This window comes from Trichosurus vulpecula, chromosome 4, assembly GCF_011100635.1.
Source record: "Trichosurus vulpecula isolate mTriVul1 chromosome 4, mTriVul1.pri, whole genome shotgun sequence".
NCBI lineage: Eukaryota > Metazoa > Chordata > Mammalia > Diprotodontia > Phalangeridae > Trichosurus > Trichosurus vulpecula.
Window position 1 is genome coordinate 136672498 of NC_050576.1, and position 23077 is coordinate 136695574.

Here is a 23077-nt window from a genome sequence, read left to right on the forward strand (position 1 = left end):
TGATTTTCAAATACAGTAACCCTGCATACTTCCTTTGAAGTTTATTATTATTTTTTAAAAAACCAACAATATCTTTAGAATTCAAACAAAGAAATGATTTCCATCAACCAAGCTAAATTTTTTTTTTTTAAGTACTGGTAGCAATACTCAAGTGGCATGTAACTTTTATGCATTTCAAAAACTTAAGTTAAATAAAAACAGCCAGAGGACATAACTCTGTTATGATAGTAAATATGATAGATGGTTTTGATAGCATTATTACGAAAGCTTCTTTAGATTTCTAATGAACTTGTCAACTTATCTAGCTCAACTAGCGTTGTTTCTCAAACTTAAAACCCCAGCAAGACAAGGTTGAAATCATCGCCCAGAGAAGCCATAATTAGAATATTTCTCTAGGTTTGGCTTCAGCAATGTGTATTTTTATGAGAAATATTTATTAGCTTTAAAAAGTGAGAATTAAAACTTGAGTATTTTGAGTTCTCTCCTCTCAACAACAAAAAGGGATGCTTGTAGACAGCTGATCAACGACATTCTGAATGCCTGCTAATTCTATTGCCTAGAATCCCAGTCATTAGCCAAGCAGTACTCCAAATTAAGACGTCCCGTCTCCTTCAATTTTCCACTTAAACTAGAACACAAGAGAATAGATTTGACCAATCTATTTAGGGTAAAATAACACGTGAAAAGTGACTTATAACGTATGGACTGGTAATGTGGCACAGAATATCCTGAAAATCTTATGATGTCACTTGGTATTTAAAAGAAGCCTAAGTTCCCAGACAATTACCTCAACATTTGGTACCTAGAGGATGGGTATCTGATGCACAATTTTTTTTTTAATCTGTGCATTTAGTAACTTAAATGGATAGATGAAAAAACTTAGGATTTCTTCTAAATGAAATGCTTCTTGGTCAAATTATTTCATAAACTGTTGATAGAAGCAATAAAAAAATGATGTACTTCATAGTACAAAATTGCCATTTATGAGATACATAATCAAACTTTTAAAGAACACACACCAGGAATCTGCTTCTCAGGTCATATAATTTATTGCAGTTAGCACAGTTTAAAAATTCACCAACACACCAAGAGTACAAAACTAAACAGCATCATAAGTTATTCCCCCCTCAGGAAAATAAAACGTACTATGATTGTCAAAGCTAGATGTCAGTCTAAGTTTTAGAACAAAGGAAGAATGTGAAACTAATAAGAAGAAAAAGCAATCACTCACAATGACCACAAAAAAAAAATTCAAAAGAAAGTCCGTTTTCTCACAGACATTGATTGTCTTCTCTAAATTAATAAAAATGTATCTTAACATAAACTGTATTTAAAAAAAAAACTAGAAACTCTTCAAGTAACTAAAGATAATGCTCCAAGGCCATTTTCACAGCTTTTTTTTTTGTTTGCTTTAAATGCCATTACAGCCAAATTAACACACATTTGACCAAATATTTCCAAAACAGTCCAGCAACACACAATGGAGTTTTCCATTCAGTATCTTAAGCACAAAAATAGGCTATGTTTACAGTAGTTAAGGCGATCAAATTTTAAACAAAAGCAAAGGGGAAAAAAAGGGAAAAACAGCAAACGTTTTCCATGCTACTCCCATAGACCTTATTTGTAAGTGCAAGACAGGAAAACAAACACTGTGCAAAATGCGTTCACCCTGTGTGTTGGTCATGAAAACCACACGTCGGGCTGCAGCCTCGGCTGCTTGGATACACATAGTCTGCTCACCCCCCTCCCCTTGTCAATCAAGGCTTCCCAGTCCTTTCAGCCTGGGGCTTTTTCAGTCCAAAGAATCTTTTCATGGGAGGGAAGGGTTAGGGAGGTGGGGAGGGGAGGAGGAAGAAGAGAAAGAGAAAGGGTGAGCAAAAAAAAAGAGAGAGAGAGAGAGAGAGACAGAAAAGAAAAAGAATGACCTATTGTCAATTTGTGCAGTAGTAATTCTAAAAATGCTCAACTGGGTAAATGTAGATACCTAAACTTTGAGCTGGCATGGGTTCTGTGCAATTAGAAGTTTGTTATAAATGCACACTGCACATGCAAATCTTTAAGCCATTTGTAAACATTTATATTTTCCTTGTTATGTAGCTAAGTTATCATTTTGTAGCTTAATTTTTATTCAACTTAACAGCTTCAACTTAAAGACAGTGGGAAAGTAGATTTAAATTATATAAAATAAAATAAAAACAGTGCATTTATGTTCTTCATAACACCAGTTTTTTCAAATGGTGCTATTTTCCTAAGGAAATTAAATAATTTTAAACTCACTCGTTAAAGTTATACAATGCAAACAAAGACAAAAATATATTGAAACTCATGCATTTCTGTAGCGTTAATATTTACTTTTCAAGACTCAACTATGAGCATCAACACAACCTGTCAAGTTCTTTGACACCCCCCCCAGCCCATGTAATCAATTACAGTATACAATAACAGTAATTCACATTTTTAAACACACAGTTCAACACTGCTGAAGCTGCAATATCCTTTTTTCATCCCAAGCAAACCTTCACAAAAGACAGAGTCCCAGTGATCCCAGTGTACTTTCAGAATTTTTCTCATTGGGAACTGTCAGAAAACCAGAAGTTGCCACAGAAAGTTTAAGTCAACTGCTTGTTTAAAAATAGATAATCCAGCATTTCAGAAATTTTCCATTTGGGTCTAAAAGCATTCAGGTTTCCAACAGCCAGAAAGGATTCATGCAATTTTATAAGTGTAAAGAGGCTAATAAAACTGGAGGGAATTTCTACAGCATTTAAAAATCATAAAAAAAAATTACAGAGCTTAAAACACAATCGCAATGTTGAAGAAATAAAACCATACGTAAGCATTTTTGTGATATGAGGATTTGTTTTTAAAAGTACTTACTGGCTTACTTTCCCTACTCCACAAAAGAAAAACACCTCTCTATTTCTGACTTGCTCTAAAGTTTTTCTTATCAGAATGCTAAATTAGTGAAATTTTTCATGCTATCCTAAAGTGCAAAAAACAAGTTAATATCCCAACTTTTTAGTTCAAGGAAACAAGACTGCTTTTAGACCGTACCACAACTATATATAGATTTTTATATATATATATATATATATATATGTGTGTGTGTGTGTGTGTGTGTGTGTGTGTATATATATATATATTATTTATATATATATAAAATTATTTCCAAAGTTCTTGAGAGCTATCTTCTAAGGTCCAGTCTCTGACAGTAGGTAAGCTCAGTGCTTCACTTTTAACAGACAAGGAGTTCACCAACTCACAGTGAAACTTCCGAATATGTCTGTAAAGGTCTCCAGACTGTGTGAACCTACGTTCACACCACTTACAGGCATGTGGCTTCTCCCGTGTGTGAACCACAGCATGGCGGCTCAGGTTGTGGGAGTACTGGAAGCTCTTCCCACACTGGGTACAAGTGTAGGGCTTTTCCCCTGAATGAGTCCTCTCGTGGCGTTTCAGGGTGTACATGCAAGAAAAAGTCTTACCACACAAGGAGCATGTTGGGACATTGACATCAGTAGCAGGCTTGCTGCGGATCCCATCCTGCTCTCGAAAGTGCGTGCTTAAATGAATTTGCAGAATATGGGGACTGGGAAACACTTTGTTGCAGAGAGGGCACATGAATATTTGGCCAGCTGGACTGAGTATGTTTGAGACATAAGGGAGTAAACTGCTGTCCATGTTCCCTTCCACCTGGACTCTCTCATTCTCTGGAGTTATCATGTCATCATCACTTGCTTTGTCCTCCCGATCTAGCTCCCTCAAGACCGAGTCTTCCCTCATAGGAGCCAGATGGGCCGGCTCATACTGTACCCTGTTATTAGTGCTCACACTTTCTTTCACAGTGCTATGTTCCATGTCATAGTCATTAGTGCCAACATCACTCTCATCACAGGAAGCCTCTTTCTCCACCTTCACCTGCACCAGGTTGTTTCTCAGCACGTCCTGTGAAGAGAAATAAGAGCTGTTCAGATTTTCAACTCCTGAAAGGCTGGACTTGACAGACAGGTCCAGCACACAGTCAACATCTGCTGAATCCCTCACGGAGGTGACAGACCTCTGGGACAAAGACTCTGTAGAGCTGCAGGGGCTGGCTACTGTTTTTCCAGCTGCTGTTGCGTGTGTATCTGCTTCTCCGCCAGTCTGGGGAATGCCTGCTGAGTCTGAGGGCAACCTCATCCACATGTTCCCAGGCTCAGACGCCAAGTCCCTTTTGCTGGGCAAGATGTTCAATTTTTCATCTTCTCCTTCATCTTCATCACTGGGCAAATCGCCTGCCATGTGGCTACTGCCATCAGAGAGGCTCTCCACTTTGTCCGAACAACTTGAAGCATCTTCTTCCTTTTTGGTACTGTCCGCCTCCGTGGTGGCTTTCTCTTTCAGCTTCTTTTTGCAGACTTTGACAATGTCATACATGTGGAGATAACTGGCAGCTGCTAGCACGTCTTCAATGGGCAAGTCTTTGAACTGGAGTTTCCCTTCATACATGAATTCAAGCAGGAGAGCGAAAGCTGGGGCTGTAACAATGTCGCTGTTCAGATGAACAATGTCTCTTTTGTCCAGCTGGTCCTTGTAAAAGAGGTGGAAATACATGCTGCATGAAGCCAGTACAGCTCGGTGCGCTCGGAACTGGGCATCTCCTACCAGAACAGTGCAGTCACAAAGAAAACCCTGATGTCTCTGCTCACTCAGACACTGTAGCAAATGTCTACTATGGTCTGGAAACTCCATACTGTCTTCATAACCTACAAACAGAAAAATTCCTCGTTAATGTTGGGGAGGAAACAGCTTTTTAATACCATAGCCCTCACACTTAAAAAAACAAAAGTAAACTTTGACTGCCATTATACACTTCTTTGAATTTTAATCAGGCATGCAACCCAAGAACTATCAACTCACTACAGCAAACTGCAGATGTGAAAAGAAAATGTAGTTTCCCAACTTTTCCTATTTCACTAAAATTGTCTTACTAGCTTCCACCATACTTCTAGTCAAGTTTGAAAATGCTTAACTGTAATCGCTTCTTGAGAATATTAGAATTTAAATCACTTTCAGAAGAAATTTAATTAACTTTACTCAAATTATTTCCTATAAAACATCCAAAATGGCTTTAATTTCTAAGACAAAGCCTTATGCCAATGAACAAAGAACAGCCTAACTAATGATGATTAAAACTGAGGAAACTTGTTCAACCACCCTTTTTATTTTATTACTTTTGATGCTTCCACTACTGCACTTAAAACTATACACAATAGCTCCAGTACACACATTAAGTTTAAAGGACAATTCTCACTGAAACAAGAAAAAAAATAAATAGCATAATTAGTTCAGAAATTAGCAAACAATTTACTTTTAAAGTCAGAGTGTTATAACAACAAAAGCCTAGTGTATGAAAACAGATGTTAGTACCTTAAGATTTGCAGGTATAGCACACATGTATGAGATCAGAAGGGACTACACTAACAGATGGAAAAGATCATTTTTATATGAACAAATCCAAAGATTTCAGAAGTGAACTGAGAGAAAGAGAAATGACTGCATTTCTTTGTAGAAATTATACTTCTGGTTTCTCAGAAATCAGAAAGACTTTAAATTCTAAAAATTCTTAATTGAACTTTCATTAGCTGCAAAAGCAAAATAACTTCTATACTAAAATTCATTCCAACTGAGAAGTAAAGACGTACCACTTTCAATTAAGGCAAAAATGACTGCTAGGTAAACACATAGAGAAAATGCATTTCTAGAAAGGGAGATAAACTATTCTGTTGCCTAGGTCTATATTACCACAACCAGAAGAAAATGTTTTGTTTCAACATGCCTTGATATATTTCATCTCCTCCCTACCTCAACTTCTATTCTTTCAAAAATGCATTGTTTCTCATTGTTTTCTGGGAGGGAGGGAGAAAGGAGGGGGTGGAAGAGAGGCAAGGATGTACAAAGGGTCAAAATTCAACTGCAATATGTAATGCCACTACAAATAAATAAATAAATAGGCAAGCAAGCAAGTTCTACTTCCCCTTTCCTCTGACCAGATGCAAAGTTCTATGCCATTCATCTTAGAATGTGCATCTTGGGGACTAGAGCATATTAATACCGTACCAAGAAATTACTTTCCGTATTCCTCCCCCCCCAACTTTACCCAAGATGTATTAAAACTTCCATTCAACCCCTAAATATATTCTGCAAAATAGCACTGCTGGAATAACCCAAGAAGATTTACAATACAATCACTTTAAGTGCCCCACAGCCAACATCAATCCTAATCCTTAAGAGGGCTAAAAATAAAGATTGGAGGGCAGCTCACAAGGTAGCTGTGATCAAATTAGGAGGCTGAGAGGACAGAGAGGGACGAAGAAGGAAGCTTATAAACATCTGATCCAGCTGACTGTGGCCATATGGCAGCTGCTGCCCAGATAAAGAGATTAAGAATAGAGGAGTGCGATTACAGCTGTCTGGCCAATTCAGGCAGCTCAAATCTACAAGTTCTAAATTAGTCGCTAACACAAAAACTCCTTCAAATAATTATTGTTATGCTGAAATAAAAGATCTCTTAAATATATATCTGAAAGAGAAAAGAGGAAACCAGTCAAGCTATTCTCCTGGGGACAAAAAGTTTTTTTGCCTAAAAAACAAAAACAACTGTTCTGTTTCAAAAGCACTACAGCTGTATGCTTCAGTAATAGTGCTGCTGAACCTTTAAGAATAAAGTTTAAGAGTGTAAAAGTGTTAAGAGTATAATTCATTACACAATCAATTTAGTTTCTCAACTAGAACAATTCTTCCATAAAAAGTTTGAATACTTGATTCCATACACTTTGCTATTTAATATTCCTCAAAGCAAAAGGGAGCTAAAATGTCAGTGAAAAAATAAAACAATTTAAGTTAAAGTGAGCTCCATAAACAATATATTTCAAAACCCTACTTACATTTCAAAATTTCCAATACCTGTATGTATTTTTAAAAGTTATTGATTCAAGTGTAAAGGGACAGATAATGCTGCAGCTCAAGCCTTTCGACTACAGCAAGATGTTCATTTAATACTCAATTTCATATATAATCCCTAAACTTGGTTAGAAAAGTAATGTGATTTTTCCAAATTAAATAAACAAAACACCAAAACAGAAATATGCTGAATCTAATCTATTGCTACTCCTACCTTTAGTACACATAAACCTGATTAAGTCCTTTCCTCTGAGTCTTGCTGGCTCCAGGTCTGTTAGATCGGTGGAAAAAAAGCAGACTAAGAGAGACAGATGCAAAGTGGAGATGATGTTAGAGAGGAATGAGATACCTTCTCCACACACAGATCTGCACACACTAACTCCCTGTCTGTGTGTTAGAATAAAAGGCTGAGGGATGGCAGGCTGTCAGCTGCTCTGACATCATGTTCAGATGGAAATGCTACCTCCAGCTGTGCTCCTTTTAATGCCATATGCTACTCCTCTACACTCCTGCCACCAGCTTTTTCTTAGGAGAACTTTTCTCTTCTGTTAGTATAAACAAAATACTTCAAAGTCTCCTTTTTTTTCCCAAACTTTCTAACAGAAGAAATTGAAAAACTAAACATATGGAGCTCTACTGTATTTATGGAATAGCAACACTTGTGTCTTAAGTTGGTGGACTGGCTTATATATTGACAGGATACTCAAGCCACAGTGCTATTCAGGAAATCCACAGATTCACTTTTATTCAACTCAGAGGTTTCGTTTCAAAGGCAGCTTCCTTGGGGATATTTCTAAATCAAACCCATTTGACTCTAAATCTATATTCCCATTTTAATGTTAGCATAGGACTTCCATTTGTTTTTCTGCTGAGATAATAATATACATGTCACAGGAATGTTGGGAGACTTATTGGAAACTATTACTTCAGCCTGGTTCACCACAATTATTCCACTCATACTTAACTACTTATCTCCAACTACCTTCTAAGTATAATTTCTCATACTGTCATAATCAATATCAATTCCAATTCAAAATAGCAACAAGCTGAAAGTGTATTTTTCTAAAAATGCTGAAAAGTGATTCCATTCAGTGAAACAAGCTAATAAACTGGATACAATCTGTAACAGAGGATTAAAATGGCCATTGCACCTGCACATCTGATCTAACTTTCTGGCCAAAAAAGCAGAACCTTGTCTTTCCCTTGATCTTCCCACAACAATATTTTTTGGGTCATGCTGTAATTTTACTGATCATAATAAAGAGGTCTCTCATATACATATGTCCAGTTAGTTTAGAAAGTTTTTAACTGGTTTGTGGGAGTTTTTTAATGCCTGATGAAATAGAAGTGTAACATCAGCTGGACAGAATGGTGCTGTGCATGGTGCTACTGACATCTGTGAATGTCAGAATCATCCCCAAAGACCTTTGGAAGGGCGAGGTGTGAAGGGGGGGTTGGGGAGGGCGGGGAGAGAAACATGGCCTACTGTAAGTGCCCCAACTTAAATGTTAATGAACTGGATCCTCGTTAGGAAAAAAGTGAGGAATGTTAAATGAATGGTAAAGTCAACAGTTCTTCCCCCTCAACCCCTCAAAAACTAACTTTTCCTAACAATGAGTTTATTACTAAAGTCAATTAGACTTAGTAGTCTAAGGGATACGCTCCTTCTCAACTTCGCCACTTCTCCACAAATGTCCTCTCCCTGCTCCAAGTGATCAGGCATTAATCACCCCATTTACTCAGTGGGGTGGGGGTAAGTGACAGTTTAATGAGTCCCAAGCACCGCAATGAGTTGGTGACTCCTTAACTCGACAAATCGACCCCGTTAACTCTGGTGCTGGTCCAGAGAGGTTGTTGGTGGTTTTACTTTTAGTTTTTAAAGGGGGTCGGGGAGGGGGGTCGGAGGAACAAGAGAAAGATGCGAATCTCTAGGTAGTATACTCTACGTAAAACATATTGGGCAGGAAATTTTAAAGGCGGGGGGCTGGGGGGAATTATTAAACCAGAGGGAAAGAACTGGACTCGCTGCCAGTCCAGCAAGAAAACACCTTCAACAACAGACCAGAAAACAGACCCGGGTCACAGCAACAACAAAAGAAAAGTCTCAAGAAGAAGCCAAAGGGAACAGAGTGGTTGCTACCGCTTCCCCAACGCCCCACTATACGGGCCCCCGGGGCCTCTCCGCAACTGCACCAGCACCCAGACCCCCCCCTCCCCCTGCCCGGGCACCACTGCAGCTGCACCGGTCCCCGGAGAAGCCTCGTCCGTCCCGGGCGCCGCTGCAGCTGCATCGGCTCCCCAGCCTCCCCCCGCTACTTCCATCACCCCCCTCCCACCCACCCCCGGAGGCTCTGCAGCTGCACGGGCCCCCTGCCCCTCCGCCGCAGCTGCACCGGCCCCCAGAGGCGAGGCGAGCAGAGGAGAGGCGAGCCCCCGCACCGCACCCCCGGGGGGGCGCCCCGCAGCTGCAGCGGCCCCCAGGGCGCCCCGCCGGCCCCGGGGGCCTCCCCGCAGCTGCACCGCCCCCCGGCGCAGAGCTCCAACAGCCCGAACCACACAAACTAACTCCGCTCCTCCGAGACCAGACCAGACCCGCCCGCGCCCCCCGGCCCGGCCCGGCCCGGCCCCTCCTCCCTCACCTCGGGCTCACTCTCTCCCGGCCCCCCGGCTCCCGGGGCTGGGGCTGTAACAGCTGGTGCACCCTCCCCCCGCCCCTCCTGCCCCGGTCCCGCCCTCCACTCCCTGACCCCGGGCCGGGCGGTGGGGGAGGGGGCGAGAGGGGGGCCGGGGTCAGGGGGAAACGTGCCGTAACCGGGACTCACACCCTGGAGCGGCCCTAAGTCACCGCGTCCCCGCCGCCGCCGCCGCCGCCGCGTCCGCGTCCTCCTCCTCCTCCTCCTCGCCGCCGCCGCTCCCGGACTTGGTGGGCTTCCTCCTCCTCCTCCTCCTCCGGCCCCCCTCCCTCCCGTCCCCCCCCCACCCCCCCAGCCCCGGCTCCGTCGCCCGCTCCCCCCTTCCCCCTTCACTCCCGCCCCCGTTGGCAGCCGGAGGAGCGCGGCGGAGCGAAGAGGGCCCCACTCTCAACGGCTCCCCATGGCAGCAGCCCAGCGGCGGCCGCAGCCAGCCAGAGACACAGCGAGCGCAGCGCCGGGCGGGGGTGGGGGGGGTGGGGGGGGTGGAAAGGGAGGGGGAGGGAACGGAGAGGGAGGGGGAGGGGGCTGGAGAGGGGGAGGGGGAGGGGAGCGCGGGCGGGGGGACGGGGGAGGGAGGGGGTGGGAGGACGCACCACGCACGCACGCGGCGGCGCCGGCCAGATGTTTCCCCCCCTCCTCCCCAATCCGACCCCCCCACCCCCCCTCCTCTCCTCCCGGCACCCTCTCCCTCCTCCCAGCGCCGGCTTCCGCGATTGACAGACGGCGGCTGGACCGGCGCTCTTAGCCCGCCCCTCTCTCTGTCCCCCCCCCCCCCTCCCACCCCGCTTCCTCCAATAAGAAAGTGGCTCTACAGGAGGGTGGAGGGCGAGCGGACGACGGACAGTGTGCCCCCCCCAATGGAGGAGGCGAACTAAAGCAGTCGTCCGCGTCGGCCAATTGGAAGGTGGGAATGTCGAGGGAGGGCGGGGGCCCGGGCTAGTGGGAGGGGCCGAGCGTGGAGGCTCGCAGCAATGCCGAGTGGGGTGGAGTTCTTCAGTGCAGCAGCGGCAGAGGCAGCGGCCGGGGCGGCAGCGGCGCTCCAGGGTGACTTGGCCGTGAGAAAGTGAAAGGAACCCGCAGGCGGCGGCAACAGCTGCTCTGGGAGGAGCTTTGTTCCCAGCCCTAGACTGCTGTGTTTCTGCCTCTCTCGGGGTGCCGAAGGAGGTTTTCACAGTCCCCAAAGGGAACAATAAATACACTCTTATATAGTTGGTCTTGGCTGCTCCGAGCGAAGCAGGTGTCATTGCGTCCACATGGATGCACAGGAGTCTGTATAGGTTTCTCCTTCTTTGCAGTGTTAGTGGTGACATCTAGTTCCATGCTTTCTGAATCGAGCCCTGAAGGGCAGTTTACCAAGCTCTGCAGTCTCAGTTCACGGTGGAGGCTGAAGTTGCTAGAGACAGTCCAGAGTGGCACATTTCTCATAGTCATGAATCCAACTTCACTTAGGCGAACTCTTGTATTTCTGACAGAATTGGTGTATTCATTCCTGCACATATTTCGTATCCATTCCCAAGTGATTGGGTTCTGCATGGTACTACTAAAATTGCGTTGAAGTTCTCTTATAAATACAGCCATCGTCATGTAAACCTTCCCTTAGATCACCTACCTGGTACCTAGCAGGCCCCGGTTCTAAAGTTAAAAAAAAGGAAAAAAAGAAAATATGTAGTCTTTTTCTGTTTCTTTTCTCGAAACATAAAGTCAGCAATAGGATTTTGAGTACCCTGCTATTTTTAAGACACCCTACTAGGCCCCAAAGGAATTTTGTTTAAAAGTATAGAGATCTACCCTCAAAGGTCTACAGGACTGTTGCTGAATGATAACGCAAGTGAAAATTAAATCACAATGGAATATAGTTTAAAACGTCACAAGGCAGTAATTAATCTCTAAATGAGTGGTTGTGTGCCACCTATGCCAACTGGGGACACGTCTGGAAAGCTTTACAAGAGGCCAACCGTTCTTCAAATGTGGTTTGACTTTGGCTTTGACTAGATATGTGGAAGTACTTTAAGTACACTATTTTCAATTAACCAAATTGTTAAAGAGATTTTAAAAAGGTTTAAAAAAACACACTGTTAGACTTGATTACCATGTTAATAATAGGAAAATGTTAGAGCTGCAGGGGACTTTGAAATTCTGTCCTGAGGCACAGCGGAATTAAGCCACTTTCCTGAGCTTCCACCACTAGTTGACAGAATAGAAACTTGAATCCACATCCACTGACTTTCCGTTCAAAGTTCTTTTCACTACACCACTGCCTCTTACTATATTAGAATTTGGAGAATTAGACTCATTAAGAGTTATCAGTGTCCCATACTATTAGCCAATGTGTCCAAATCCTCAACCAGTTCTTACACCGTCCTGTGAACACACTGGTGAATTAAGGACTATCACCAGAGTTTTTTAGTCCATACAACCCCCTGATAGAGGTATACTTTTGAAGAGTCCTAGTGCAAATGGTGCAAAGCTCCATTTTTGATAAGACTCCTATAAAACTTGCATTTAACACATGAATGACATATTTCTTTAACAAACTTTGTTAGGCACCTACTTTGTGCGGAGCAGAGAAATGTAGTTTTGATTAGACATGGTCTTTATTGCATGGACATAGCTTACCTACTGAGGATTATTTAAAATAATTCCCAAAAGATACAAGCTATAGATCATTAAATAAAGAAATAGTAAAAATAATTTAGTAGGTGGAGGAAGGCAGAATTCAGGTTAGGAGAAGCAAAGTATGGGAATGCAGAGGCAGAATAGCTTAATCACCATCTCATAGGAGATCAGGTAGATCATAGACTACGGGGAGGGCAGGAAGCTTTAAAAGTTTTTAATCTATTTCCAAGGTGCTGTTTTTCTTCCTAATACTCATCACTTAATCGCAGCTTTGATGCTCCAGACCTAAAAGGGACCTCGGAGAACATCCAGCTTGCCCAACTGCTCTCGATAAGGAAATGTAGGCCTGGGGATGTTAGGTGACTTCACAGGATCATAGCTCTAGAACTAGAACTCAGAGGCCATCCAATCCAAATTCTACATTTTACAGATGAGAAAACAGGCTCAGGGAAATTAGGAGACTTGTCTCATGTCACATAGGCAGTATACATCAGAGGTGAAATTCAAACCCAGGTCCTCCAATTCAAGAGCCAGTGGTACCTTCATGTCTTCCTCACTGTGCCACAGGGCCCACTCTTAATATGTTAATAACAGGCAAATGTTGGAATGCCTCGTGCCATTACCTAACTAACCTATGGATTTCAGGGAAATCCTGGTTTAAAACTCAAACTATTTAGAGGCTGCAGTAATGACCTTATCTGTGAGCAAGTTCCATGCTTTAAGTAGCACATAGATTTTGTCCACAGCAATTTTGTGTTAGAAGACTGAAAGGATAAATTAATTAAATTTGACAGTGTCTTAGAATGAATATTGAAATGCTTATAAGGATCTCATTTAAATATTTGAAATATGTCCTTATGAAATAGATGCATTGAAAAGTTACCTATAAAATTGATGTATTTTGAATATGAAGCAGCAAGGTACAGTGGAGTAGGTGGAGTCCCAGGACCTGAGTTCAAATACTTGCTTTGCCACTTATTAACTTGTGTGACCTTGGGCAAATTATATAATCTCCCTGGTCCTCAGTTTCCTCATTTGTAAAGTAAAGTTGTCAGACTACCTGAACTCAAAGATTCCTTCCAACTTTAATGATTCTATAACAAAAACAAAGGAAAAACAATACCTTACTGGAATGGAAAATAAATGTGTGAAAAGCAATTCAGCTTCCATCAACCCCATTTCCCATTATTCTATATCAAGATTAACCTACAGCTTTCCTAAGTTACCCAGATCCTATTTCGTAGAACTTTGTAGAAATGCCTGGCTTTCAGAGAGGAATGGGTTGATCTAGGGTGAAGAGAAGGAACAATAATAGTATATATAACCTTAAAAGAACAAACTGAAAGACATTGTGATAAATTAAACAGTGGGCAAAACCACTAAAACAGAGTCCAAAAGGCCTGAACATTCAATAAAGTGAATTGTGTATCACAGCAATTCCCTAATTCATAAATCCTACACTATTGGATTTCCATAAGCAGAAGTTTTTGAACAATATAATATGCTAAATGACTCCCTACTGCCCGCAAGATAAAAATACAAGCTTCTCAGCCTGGCATTTAGAGCCATCCACAATCCACAAAATATCTTTCCAGGCTTATTTCATATCGCTCCTTCAAAGACTGTCCTAGTCAAAGGGGTCTGTCAGGTGATCATTGGAAATGAAATTCCATATGCCATCTCTGAGCCTTTGCTCTGAATATCCATAAGGTCTGAAATGAACTCTCTCTGCACCCTCTCCTCAGCACCTCCAATTGTTAACTCTCCTTTCCTGTAGGATTTTATTTGTGGTTTGGTTTGCTAAAATGGTGCACATGTTGTAACACTATATAAGAATATAAGTTCCATGAAGACAAGAACTGTTTCATTGTTTATCTTTGCCTGGATGTTCTGTGCACTTTTTTTCAATTCTATGCTAAGAGTCAATGTCTGTGCTTGGCTGTTTTACAGCCAGAAACGTAATTGTAGCTGCATGAAGTGGGTTGATTCTCTAGGGGTAGTTAGACCTGAGCCTAGTTAACTTTTGAGAATTTGGCAGTGAAATAGGATTTTTTCCCCCTTTCATAGATTTTAAGAGTATGTTCTGCCCTGTGGCACTTGCAGGGAAAATTGTACACTGTAATTCCCTTTGTGGATTATACCTGGCAACATTTTAATTCAGTGCTATCTTTCCTTCACCACTGAAGATACACTGGGGATTGTCTTCTCCTATTCATTTATCTGAGTGCAAGGAAATTGAAAGTTATTTAAGTAACATCCTAAGTAAAACATTTAGCTGTGTCAATCTTCTATTCTCCCACATCGAAGCAAATGGAGGGTCTTTTTGTCTTATGGTACCTAAAAAGTGAAATTCTAGTGATACTTCTTACTACACCCATTTTCCACTTGGTTAAGTTGTAACATGTGAATCAGTAACAGAGTTTGATGTAGAAGGCTGAGGTCTCATAATTCCAAGCCCCCTCACTGGCTGACCTCAAGACCAGGGGTTCTTAACCTGGGTTAGATAGATTTCAGGTGGTCTGTGAACTTGCATAGGAAAAAAAAATTACATATTTATTTTTATTCACCTTTATCTGGGATTTAGCATTTCTTTAGATTAAAAACATTTACTCTGAGAAAGGGCACCTAGACTTCACAAGTTTTCCAAAAAGGTCCATGAACAAAAAAATATTTAAGAACTCTTGTACCCCACCATACCGCCTAGGAGATTAATGATGAGATGAATGTTTAATATCTTATTTAAAATTCTGCTGCTTTCTAGATATTTCAGTGGTAGTTTTATCCCCAAAATATAAACCCTTAAAAATTTATTTCCCCCAAATTCTAAGCAATCGTTTGGGGTTTGCAAATGGTTTATAAGCAATTACTTAATGTGGTCAAAATAAAGGAGTAAAATGCCTAAATATCGGTGCTCATATTCTTGACTGTTAAATCATTTGGTCACAGCGATTACTGTAGTGAGTGTTGGGATCCTTTCCCCTTCAGCCCTACTCTTCCATTTCAGTGAGTAGGGAAAATAAAGATTCCTAGCCAGAGGGTAAGCATGATGTTGGGTGGGGCTAATAACTCCTGGAATTTTTTTTTTCTGTTGGAGTGGGGTGGTGGTGACATCTGGCCTGGAAATTTCATTGTTATAGGGAATTCACTTTGAGGAAACTCCCTCTCCAATGCAGATCTGCAACTGCTCTGTAATTTATAGTCTCAGAGAGTTGCCTGGGGACACTGAAGGGTTGTGACTTGCTCTGGGTCACTAGAGGAGAACAAAAAAATGTAAAAGAACTTGAGAAAGAGGAGTCCAGTCATAGCCAGATAAAAAAAGGGGGACTTCTGGAGGTTCTGCTGTCATCTCGTAAAGGGGAGAAATGGCAACAATTTATTGAAGAACAGTAAAAAATTATTCTTCCCTTAGCAGAGACATGACCCATACAGCTGGAGAGGATAATACAGTCTCCATTCTCCCTTTAGTTTGCAAAGAATCAATAGTTGGTGGGAGGGAGGAGGGGGAAAGAAAAGACAGCAAAAGATCATTTTATATATAAGCTATGGTACTGTGGAAAGATATCTGGATATATTGTCAAAGGATATGAGTCAAGATGACTAACCAGTATGGTGAAGGGGTCTAAAGATCATGCCATGGGAGAATCAGTTGAATAAAATGGGGATGTTTAGCCCAGAGAAGAGAAGCCCATTTGGGTGCGGCCTCGAGGGCATGTGGGGGAAGGCTGATATGATAGTGAATTTCAAGTATTTGAAAGACTTTTTTTTTTTTGCTTGATCCTCAAAGGCAGAACCAGGATGGGGAAGGAAAGTTGTAGAAGACAGATTTAGGCTTGATATAAAAACTTATTAGAAATCTTTCTAATAATTACAGCTATGGAAAAGTGGAATAGTCTGCCTCCAGAGGTGGTGGGTTCCACTTTGTTACAGATCTTCAAAAAAAAAAGTTAGCTGTTAGAGAAATGCTAGCAACACTGACAAATCAAGAGAAAGAAATTAAAGGTATAAGGAAAGAAGCATTTATTAAATGCCCATCATTATGTCCAAGGCACTGTGCAGAGTGCCATACAAGTGATATCTCATTTAGATCTCACAACAACCCTGAGAGGTAAGTGCTAATTATTATCCTCATTTTACAGTTGAGGAAACCGAGGCATTCAGAAGTTAAGTGACTTGCCAGGAATCACACAGCAACTAAGTGTTTGAGGCTGGACTGGAACTCAGGGTTCCTGAGCTCTAGGGCCAACACTCTCTCCACTGTACCACCTAGCTGAAAAGATGATGCACAACTAATCCTATTTGCTGATGTGATGATTTACTCAGAAAATCCTAGGGAATCAGCAAAGACATTGATTGAGACTGTTAATAGCTTCAGTAAAGTTTCAGGGTACTAGATAAACCCACAAGAAAAAAAAAAGCACTTCTTCATAATATTAAAAAGACTCGGGAGACAATAAGAGAAAAGAAAGCCCATTTAAAAATAATTACGAAATGCATAAAATATTTGAGAGTTAATCCACCAAAGCACACTAAAAAATCACAATATCTGTATGGATACAATTACAAAAGCATTTTTTAAAGAAATAAAGATCATCTGAAATAGCTGGAGGAGTATTCAGTGCTCATGGCTGGGCCATGCAAATATAATAAAAATGACAATACTATTGAAGTGAATTTGCCAACTTAGTGTTATCTCAATAGAATTACCAAAGGGAGACTTTTCAGAGCTAGACAAAATAATTTAAAAAAAATTCATTTCACAGAACAAAAGATCTAGAATATGAAGGTAATTAGTGGGAAGGGGTAGAAATGAACAGGGAATAGCACTTCCATATCTCAAACTGTATTATAAAGCAACAATCATCGAAACAATTTATGTGTTAAGGAAAAAAAAAACAACAATGGAATATACTAGATAAGCAAGAATCAGGGATAAATGAACTAAATAATCCAGTGTACAATAATTCCCAATATATAAGTTACCTAAGAAAGAATTCCATATTTGTAAAGAATGTCTGGGAAAACTAGAAAGCAGTCTGGAAGAAATTAGGTTTAGTACAGAATTTTATATCATATTCTAAAATAAATTCAAAATGGATATATGACTTGAACATAAAAGATCATATCATACAAAATTTTAGAAGAAAAACAGACTAAATAACTTTCACATTTATGAGTAGTAAGAGAATTCTTAACCAAACAAGGATTAGAGGCAATTACAAAAAGTAAAAAATAAATGGATATTTTTGATTACATGGAATTGGAAAGCTGTTGCCTGAACAAAGTTGATACAAGTAGGATAAGAAGGAAAGCTATCTCCTGGGTAAAATCTTTTTTTCATCAGATATTTCTGTTAAGGGTCTGATATCCAAGATATGTAGACAACTAACTGAAATATATTAAATCAAAAGTCATTTCCCAGTAGATAATAGGTCAAAAGCTATGAAGAAAAATCTTAAAAGAAGAATTGCAAAATTTTAATAACTGTCGAAAGAATGTTCCAAATCACTAATAATAAGAGAAATGAAAAGATGTAGTTTCTCCTCACAACCAGAAGATTGGCAAAGGCAAAAAAAAGAGATGGGAATAGTCAATGTTGTAGGGGTTGTGGAAAGATGGGCCACACTAGTGCTTTGTTATTGGAGCTGGGAAGTGGTCCAACCATTCTAGAAAGCAATTTGAAATTATGCAAAGAAAGTGACTAAAATGTCCATATCCTTTGACCCAAAGATTCCATTGCTAGGCATATACTCCAAAGATATCACTAACAAAAAAGAAAAGACTCATATAAACCAAAATATTTATAATAGCACTTTTTGTAGTAGAAAAGATCAAGAAACAAAGTAGATGTGACAAATTATAGTACTGTGATATAAGAAATGATGAATGTAGAGAAGGATGGAAAGACATATGAACTGACAGAAAGCAAAAACTATATGTACAATGACTACTACAATGTAAATGGAAAGAACAAAATAATACTAAATTCAGTGAAATTATAAATGGAGCCAAAGAAAAATGTGAGATAATAGCATTCCCCCTGCCCCTTCCCATTCCTTTTTAGAAGTATGGAACCAAGGGTGAGAGATACCACATATAATGTTGAACATTTTCAATATGTTGGTTAGTTTTGTGGAGGGTTTTTTTTTCTTTTTTAAGATTTTTTTTTTATTACAAGGAATGGCTCTTTAAGAGAGGAAGGGTGCACTACAATGGGAAATGTAGGTGTGTAACAACAATGCTGCTTGCAGCTACTGTGGAGGTGTAAAGCCAATAACACCAGCACACAGGAGGGCTGCTAGCACAGATTCTTTGATCTGCTTTTCTAAGGAAAGCAACTTTAAGGGGTTTACAATGTCACTTTAATTAAACATACAAATATCACTCACTTAGTTCAGGGAGAAGTCAGCATCCTGAACTTCAGAGAAAACACAAACAGAAATTACAAGCAAAAATTATATAAACAGAGCAAAATAACACAAATCAACAGACAGGGCTTCTAACCGTCTATCCACAGCAATACATACATAGTTACCAGAGAGAGAAACGCCAACATCTGGGTTTTCAAAGCCAGGGGGCTACTTAATGGCTCCCCAGAGTCTCACCTGGTGAAATCACAGGAACACTCTCCCAATGAGTGAGCCCCCAAGCAAAATGCTAACCTCAGAGTATATATACACTTCTTCAGGGTCAGCCCACAGAGGGTGTCACAACCATGTGACTCGAACTCATGTGACTTAGGCTTTCTTGTGACTTAAGCAGGTCATCAAAGGCTCTTGATGAATCAAAGGCTCTTGATGAATCAAAGACTCTTGATTCAAACAAAGCCAAGTCTCAATCAATGGCACTTGATTGCCTTAGTGCTGAGAAGAACTAGAACTCCAAAAGAAAAATAGAGCAAAACAAAAAGTCCCACTTTGCTTGCCATTACAAGGTGAAACAAAACCAAAAAATATCAATACAAGTTATTTTTTATAAAAAAAATTCTAGATGAACAGTTGGTGCATATCTTGTAGTGGGGATGTTTATTTAGGTATAAAGCTCCATGACTAATCTCTGACATTTCCCTGGCTTTATTATCACAGATAGGTAAGTGTTTAGAATCCATGCCTCCCTATCATATCCATGGCCTTCATTGGTCTCACTAAACTGCCCTAGTGTGGAGGTGATGAAGAATCCAGGAATGCTCCCTTCTCCATCCCAATATAGAGCTAAGAGGGATGCTCATAAGCTTGGTTTTTACTCCAATTTCTGATGAAGAGGTGGTCTTTCTCACTAGGACTAACATTTCTGCATATACACTTAATCCCTCCCAGTCCTATCTTTTTCCAGTAGAGTGCCCCACTATCATTCTTTTTCTTCTTCCCCCACCTCCTCCCCAATCTTCAATTCATCTGTATCTTCTGGTTCTTCCTCATCACCTATAAACATTGGCCAAGTCTTCTCCATTCTTAAAAAAAAAAAACTCATTACACCCTGCCATCCCTGCCACCTATAGTACTGTATCTTTTCTTCTTTCTCAAACTCCTTGAGAATGTCACCTCCATTTCCACTCCTCTCACTCTGTAATAAATCCTTTGTAATCTGGCTTTCAGCCTTATCACTCAGCTAAAATTGCTGTCTCTAAAATTGATGAAGATCTCTTAATTGCTAAATCTAAAGGTCTTTTGGGGCAGCTAGATGGCACAGTGAATAAAATGCCAGGCCTGGAGTCAGGAAGACTCATCTTCCTGAGTTCAAATCTGGCCTCAGACACTTACTAGTGACCCTGGGCAAGTCATTTAACCCTGTTTACCTCAGTTCCTCATCCATGAAATGAGCTGGAAAAGGAAATGGCAAAGCACTCCAGTATCTTAGCCAAGAAAACTCCAAATGGAGTCATGAAGAGTTGGACAGGGCTGAAACGACTGAACATCATCAATATCCTTTTCTCAATTCTCATCTTTCTTGACATTTTCACATTTGATACCATTGACCACCCTTTCCACTTGGATACTCTCTACTCTCTAGGTCTTTTTGATACTGTTCCAGTTTGATTTTCCTACCTATCTGACTACTCGTTATTCTGCTTTGCTGGATCATCATCCATGTCATGTCCACTAACTGTAGGGTTGCCTCTAAAGTTTTGTCTTAGGGCCTCTTCTCTCTTCTATTCTCATGAGATTAGTTATCACCCCTACAAATTACTCCCATGTCTACCTATCTAGTTCTAATCTCTCTCTTGAATTCTGGTCCCACATCAACAACTGTGTATTAGACATTTCTAACCAGATTGTCCAATAAGCATCCCAAACTAATTGTGTCCAAAACAGAACTCATCTTCTCCTCTAAACTCACCACTCTTGAACTGCCCTATCATTTTTGAGAGCTCCACCATCCTTCCTATCACCCTGGCTCACACCCTTGCAGCATCTTCTACCCACTCTCACTTAGCATACATATCCAATCAGGTGTCAAATCTTGTCATTTCTATTTCCCTCCTCTCAGATACATTTCCATTCTCATGAAGACTCAGGCCCTTATCATCTCTAACCTGGACTATTTCAATAGTCTGCCTCAAGTCTCTCCTCACTCCAGTGCATCTTCCATGCAAAGGTCAAAGTCAATTTCCTAAGTACAGATCTCACCTCTCTCCACTAAATAAACTTCTCTAAAATGAAATGCAAATTCTTCATTTTGGCATTTAATGTTCACAACCTGGCCCCTTCCTGTTTTTTTTTAGTTATCCCTTCCAATGTCAGGGGTTTAGGGATGTGGTGCCCCAAGATCTGGAAAATCCATGTAAAACTTTTTGGCCCTCCCTTCTTGCCAGAGAGGTCTGAATCTTTTCTTTTTCTTTTATGGAGTATTTATAGTATCTTATTATAAAATTTGATATTATACAATGCATGTATTTTATGCATTTCTGAATTTCTAACCTTTTCCTCTGTTGATTGCTGGCCTTTGTGTGTCATCTGAAAAACTCCCCAAAAATTCCCATTTAATTTCTTATGCTGACTCGTGATATATTGAAACCACAATGGGGAAAGTCACAATGTGGAAGGGATAATTGTACTCTACTTAGGCAATACTTCCTTCCATGTTTTCTATAGTCTAGCCACACTGGCCTATTTGGCTATTCCCTACACTCGGCACTCCATCTCCCATATGTCCTTTGCATTGGCTGTCTCCCATGCCTGGAGTGCTTTCCCACCACACTTCTGTTTCCTTCAAGACTTAGCTCAAGTGCCACTTTCTGCAGAAGGTCATTTTTCTGTCCCCCTAGCTACTACTGCCTTTTTCTCCAGTGTTTCCTTGTATTTGATTTGTATCATTGCTGAAAGGTGCACAAAAGAAACATTTGTGTAAAGAAAGTGATGAAATCACCTTGAGAAAGAATACTGCCTCTCAGATAAAATGTTGAAAAAAGACACAAACTAGTATGAAAGAAAATATAGAGAATTGCCTCTCAAATGAACGTACTGAGAGGATCTGTTTGAGAGCAGAGTGATGACAGGTAGCAATGAATTCAGGGCATTTTGTTGTATCAGCTCATTTGTATGTGACTGTTGTAAGAATTTTGAAATTGATATAATAGGGGTCGGGTACATGTGTAGATGTCATCAGCTTGCTAAGATGGCATCTCCACCTGGAGAACACTAAGGTGCTGCTTCTGGAAGAATTATGAAGATACATGATCGTCTTTAAGTGTGTTGGAGAGAACGGAGCATACGTGGTCATTCTGTAATTAATTCTACTCGGCCTACTCTATAGTTCAGAGGAACCTTTTTTCATTGACTATATAACTGGAATTATTGGCATCTTCAAAAAAGACCTGGGTTGAGACAGCAACAGTAATGTTTTAACAATGATCAACTGTGAAAGACTTAGCTACCCTGATCAATACAATGATCCAAGAAAATTCCAAATGACTCATGCTGAAAAATGATATCCACCTCCAAAGAGAGAACTGATGAACTCTGACTGTAAATTGAAGCATACATTTTTTCACTATATTTTTCTTGCTTTTATTTATTTTTGCAACATGGCTAATATGGATTTCACACGTACCATTGACATCATATTGCTTGACTTTTCAATGGGTGAGGGAGGGGCTTGAGGGAAAGGGAGATTTAGAACTCAATTTTTTAAAAAGAATGTTAAAACTAACTAAATAAATAATGAATTTAAGCAAACAAACAAAGGCCTGGGTCAGTTTTAGTCACATCTTTGCCTCTCTGTTGTTGCATTCATGTTTGGAGGATCAAGGTGATTCCTTTACTCATGGTATCTTGTGAGATCAGGCAGTAAGGGGGAGGGCCAAGCAAGGATATATCTTTGGGAATGACCTTGGGGACTCTATTCCAGAGGAAAGACTCATTCAGCAGTAATGTTGCTTTTGAACGTAAACTTGGTGAGATCCATGATATGTAGAAACAGAACTAAATTATGAGCCTAATGTGCGCGCGCGCGCACACACACACACACAAACACACAGCAGGGACTGAAGTGGAATAGGGGAAAATCATATTCCCAAGGTGTTGGGAAAAATATTTGTTCTTGCTTTATCTTTGAATTGAATATCCCTTCATAAAAGCTACTGATTTTAAGTGGTTACATGGAGGTGGGATGCTAATTACTGGCCCCTTAAAATATGGGAAACGCGGCTGATGGGAGCTCAAGTGGATGGCAGAGGAAAAGAGTCACTTCCAACCCCCTCAGAGTACCATTAAACCCTGAAAAGGAGATATAAAAGGCCTGGCCCTAAGAGAGCGGGGCCAGAGTGTACATGCTATATTTATAAATGAGAAATTATAAGTTAAAAATAAAACTGCTTGGACATTATGGGA

General features: G+C 40.6%; 2 protein-coding genes across 4 annotated transcripts; one reads left to right on the forward strand and one right to left on the reverse strand.

Annotated features, from left to right (window-relative positions):
- Window positions 1-1025: 1025 nt before the first annotated feature.
- On the reverse strand, window positions 1026-9830 carry ZBTB18 (zinc finger and BTB domain containing 18). Of its 3 annotated transcripts, none has more exons than XM_036756449.1 (2): window positions 9765-9830; window positions 1026-4745 (listed from the first exon to the last, which is right to left on the reverse strand). In XM_036756449.1, the coding sequence occupies exon 2, from the start codon at window positions 4729-4731 to the stop codon at window positions 3163-3165; it is 1569 nt and encodes a 522-aa protein (XP_036612344.1). In that variant the 5' UTR covers window positions 4732-4745; window positions 9765-9830; the 3' UTR covers window positions 1026-3162. The 3 variants fall into 3 exon arrangements, with proteins under 3 accessions (XP_036612344.1, XP_036612343.1, XP_036612345.1); XM_036756448.1 differs by lacking the exon at window positions 9765-9830 and adding an exon at window positions 7157-7240; XM_036756450.1 differs by lacking the exon at window positions 9765-9830 and adding an exon at window positions 6927-6935.
- Window positions 8311-10694, forward strand: LOC118846842 (basic proline-rich protein-like). The gene is made up of 4 exons (XM_036755547.1): window positions 8311-8382; window positions 8907-9749; window positions 9931-10099; window positions 10435-10694. Exons 1-4 carry the CDS (start codon window positions 8311-8313, stop codon window positions 10692-10694), a joined length of 1344 nt encoding a protein of 447 aa, XP_036611442.1.
- The last annotated feature ends 12383 nt before the right edge of the window (window positions 10695-23077 follow it).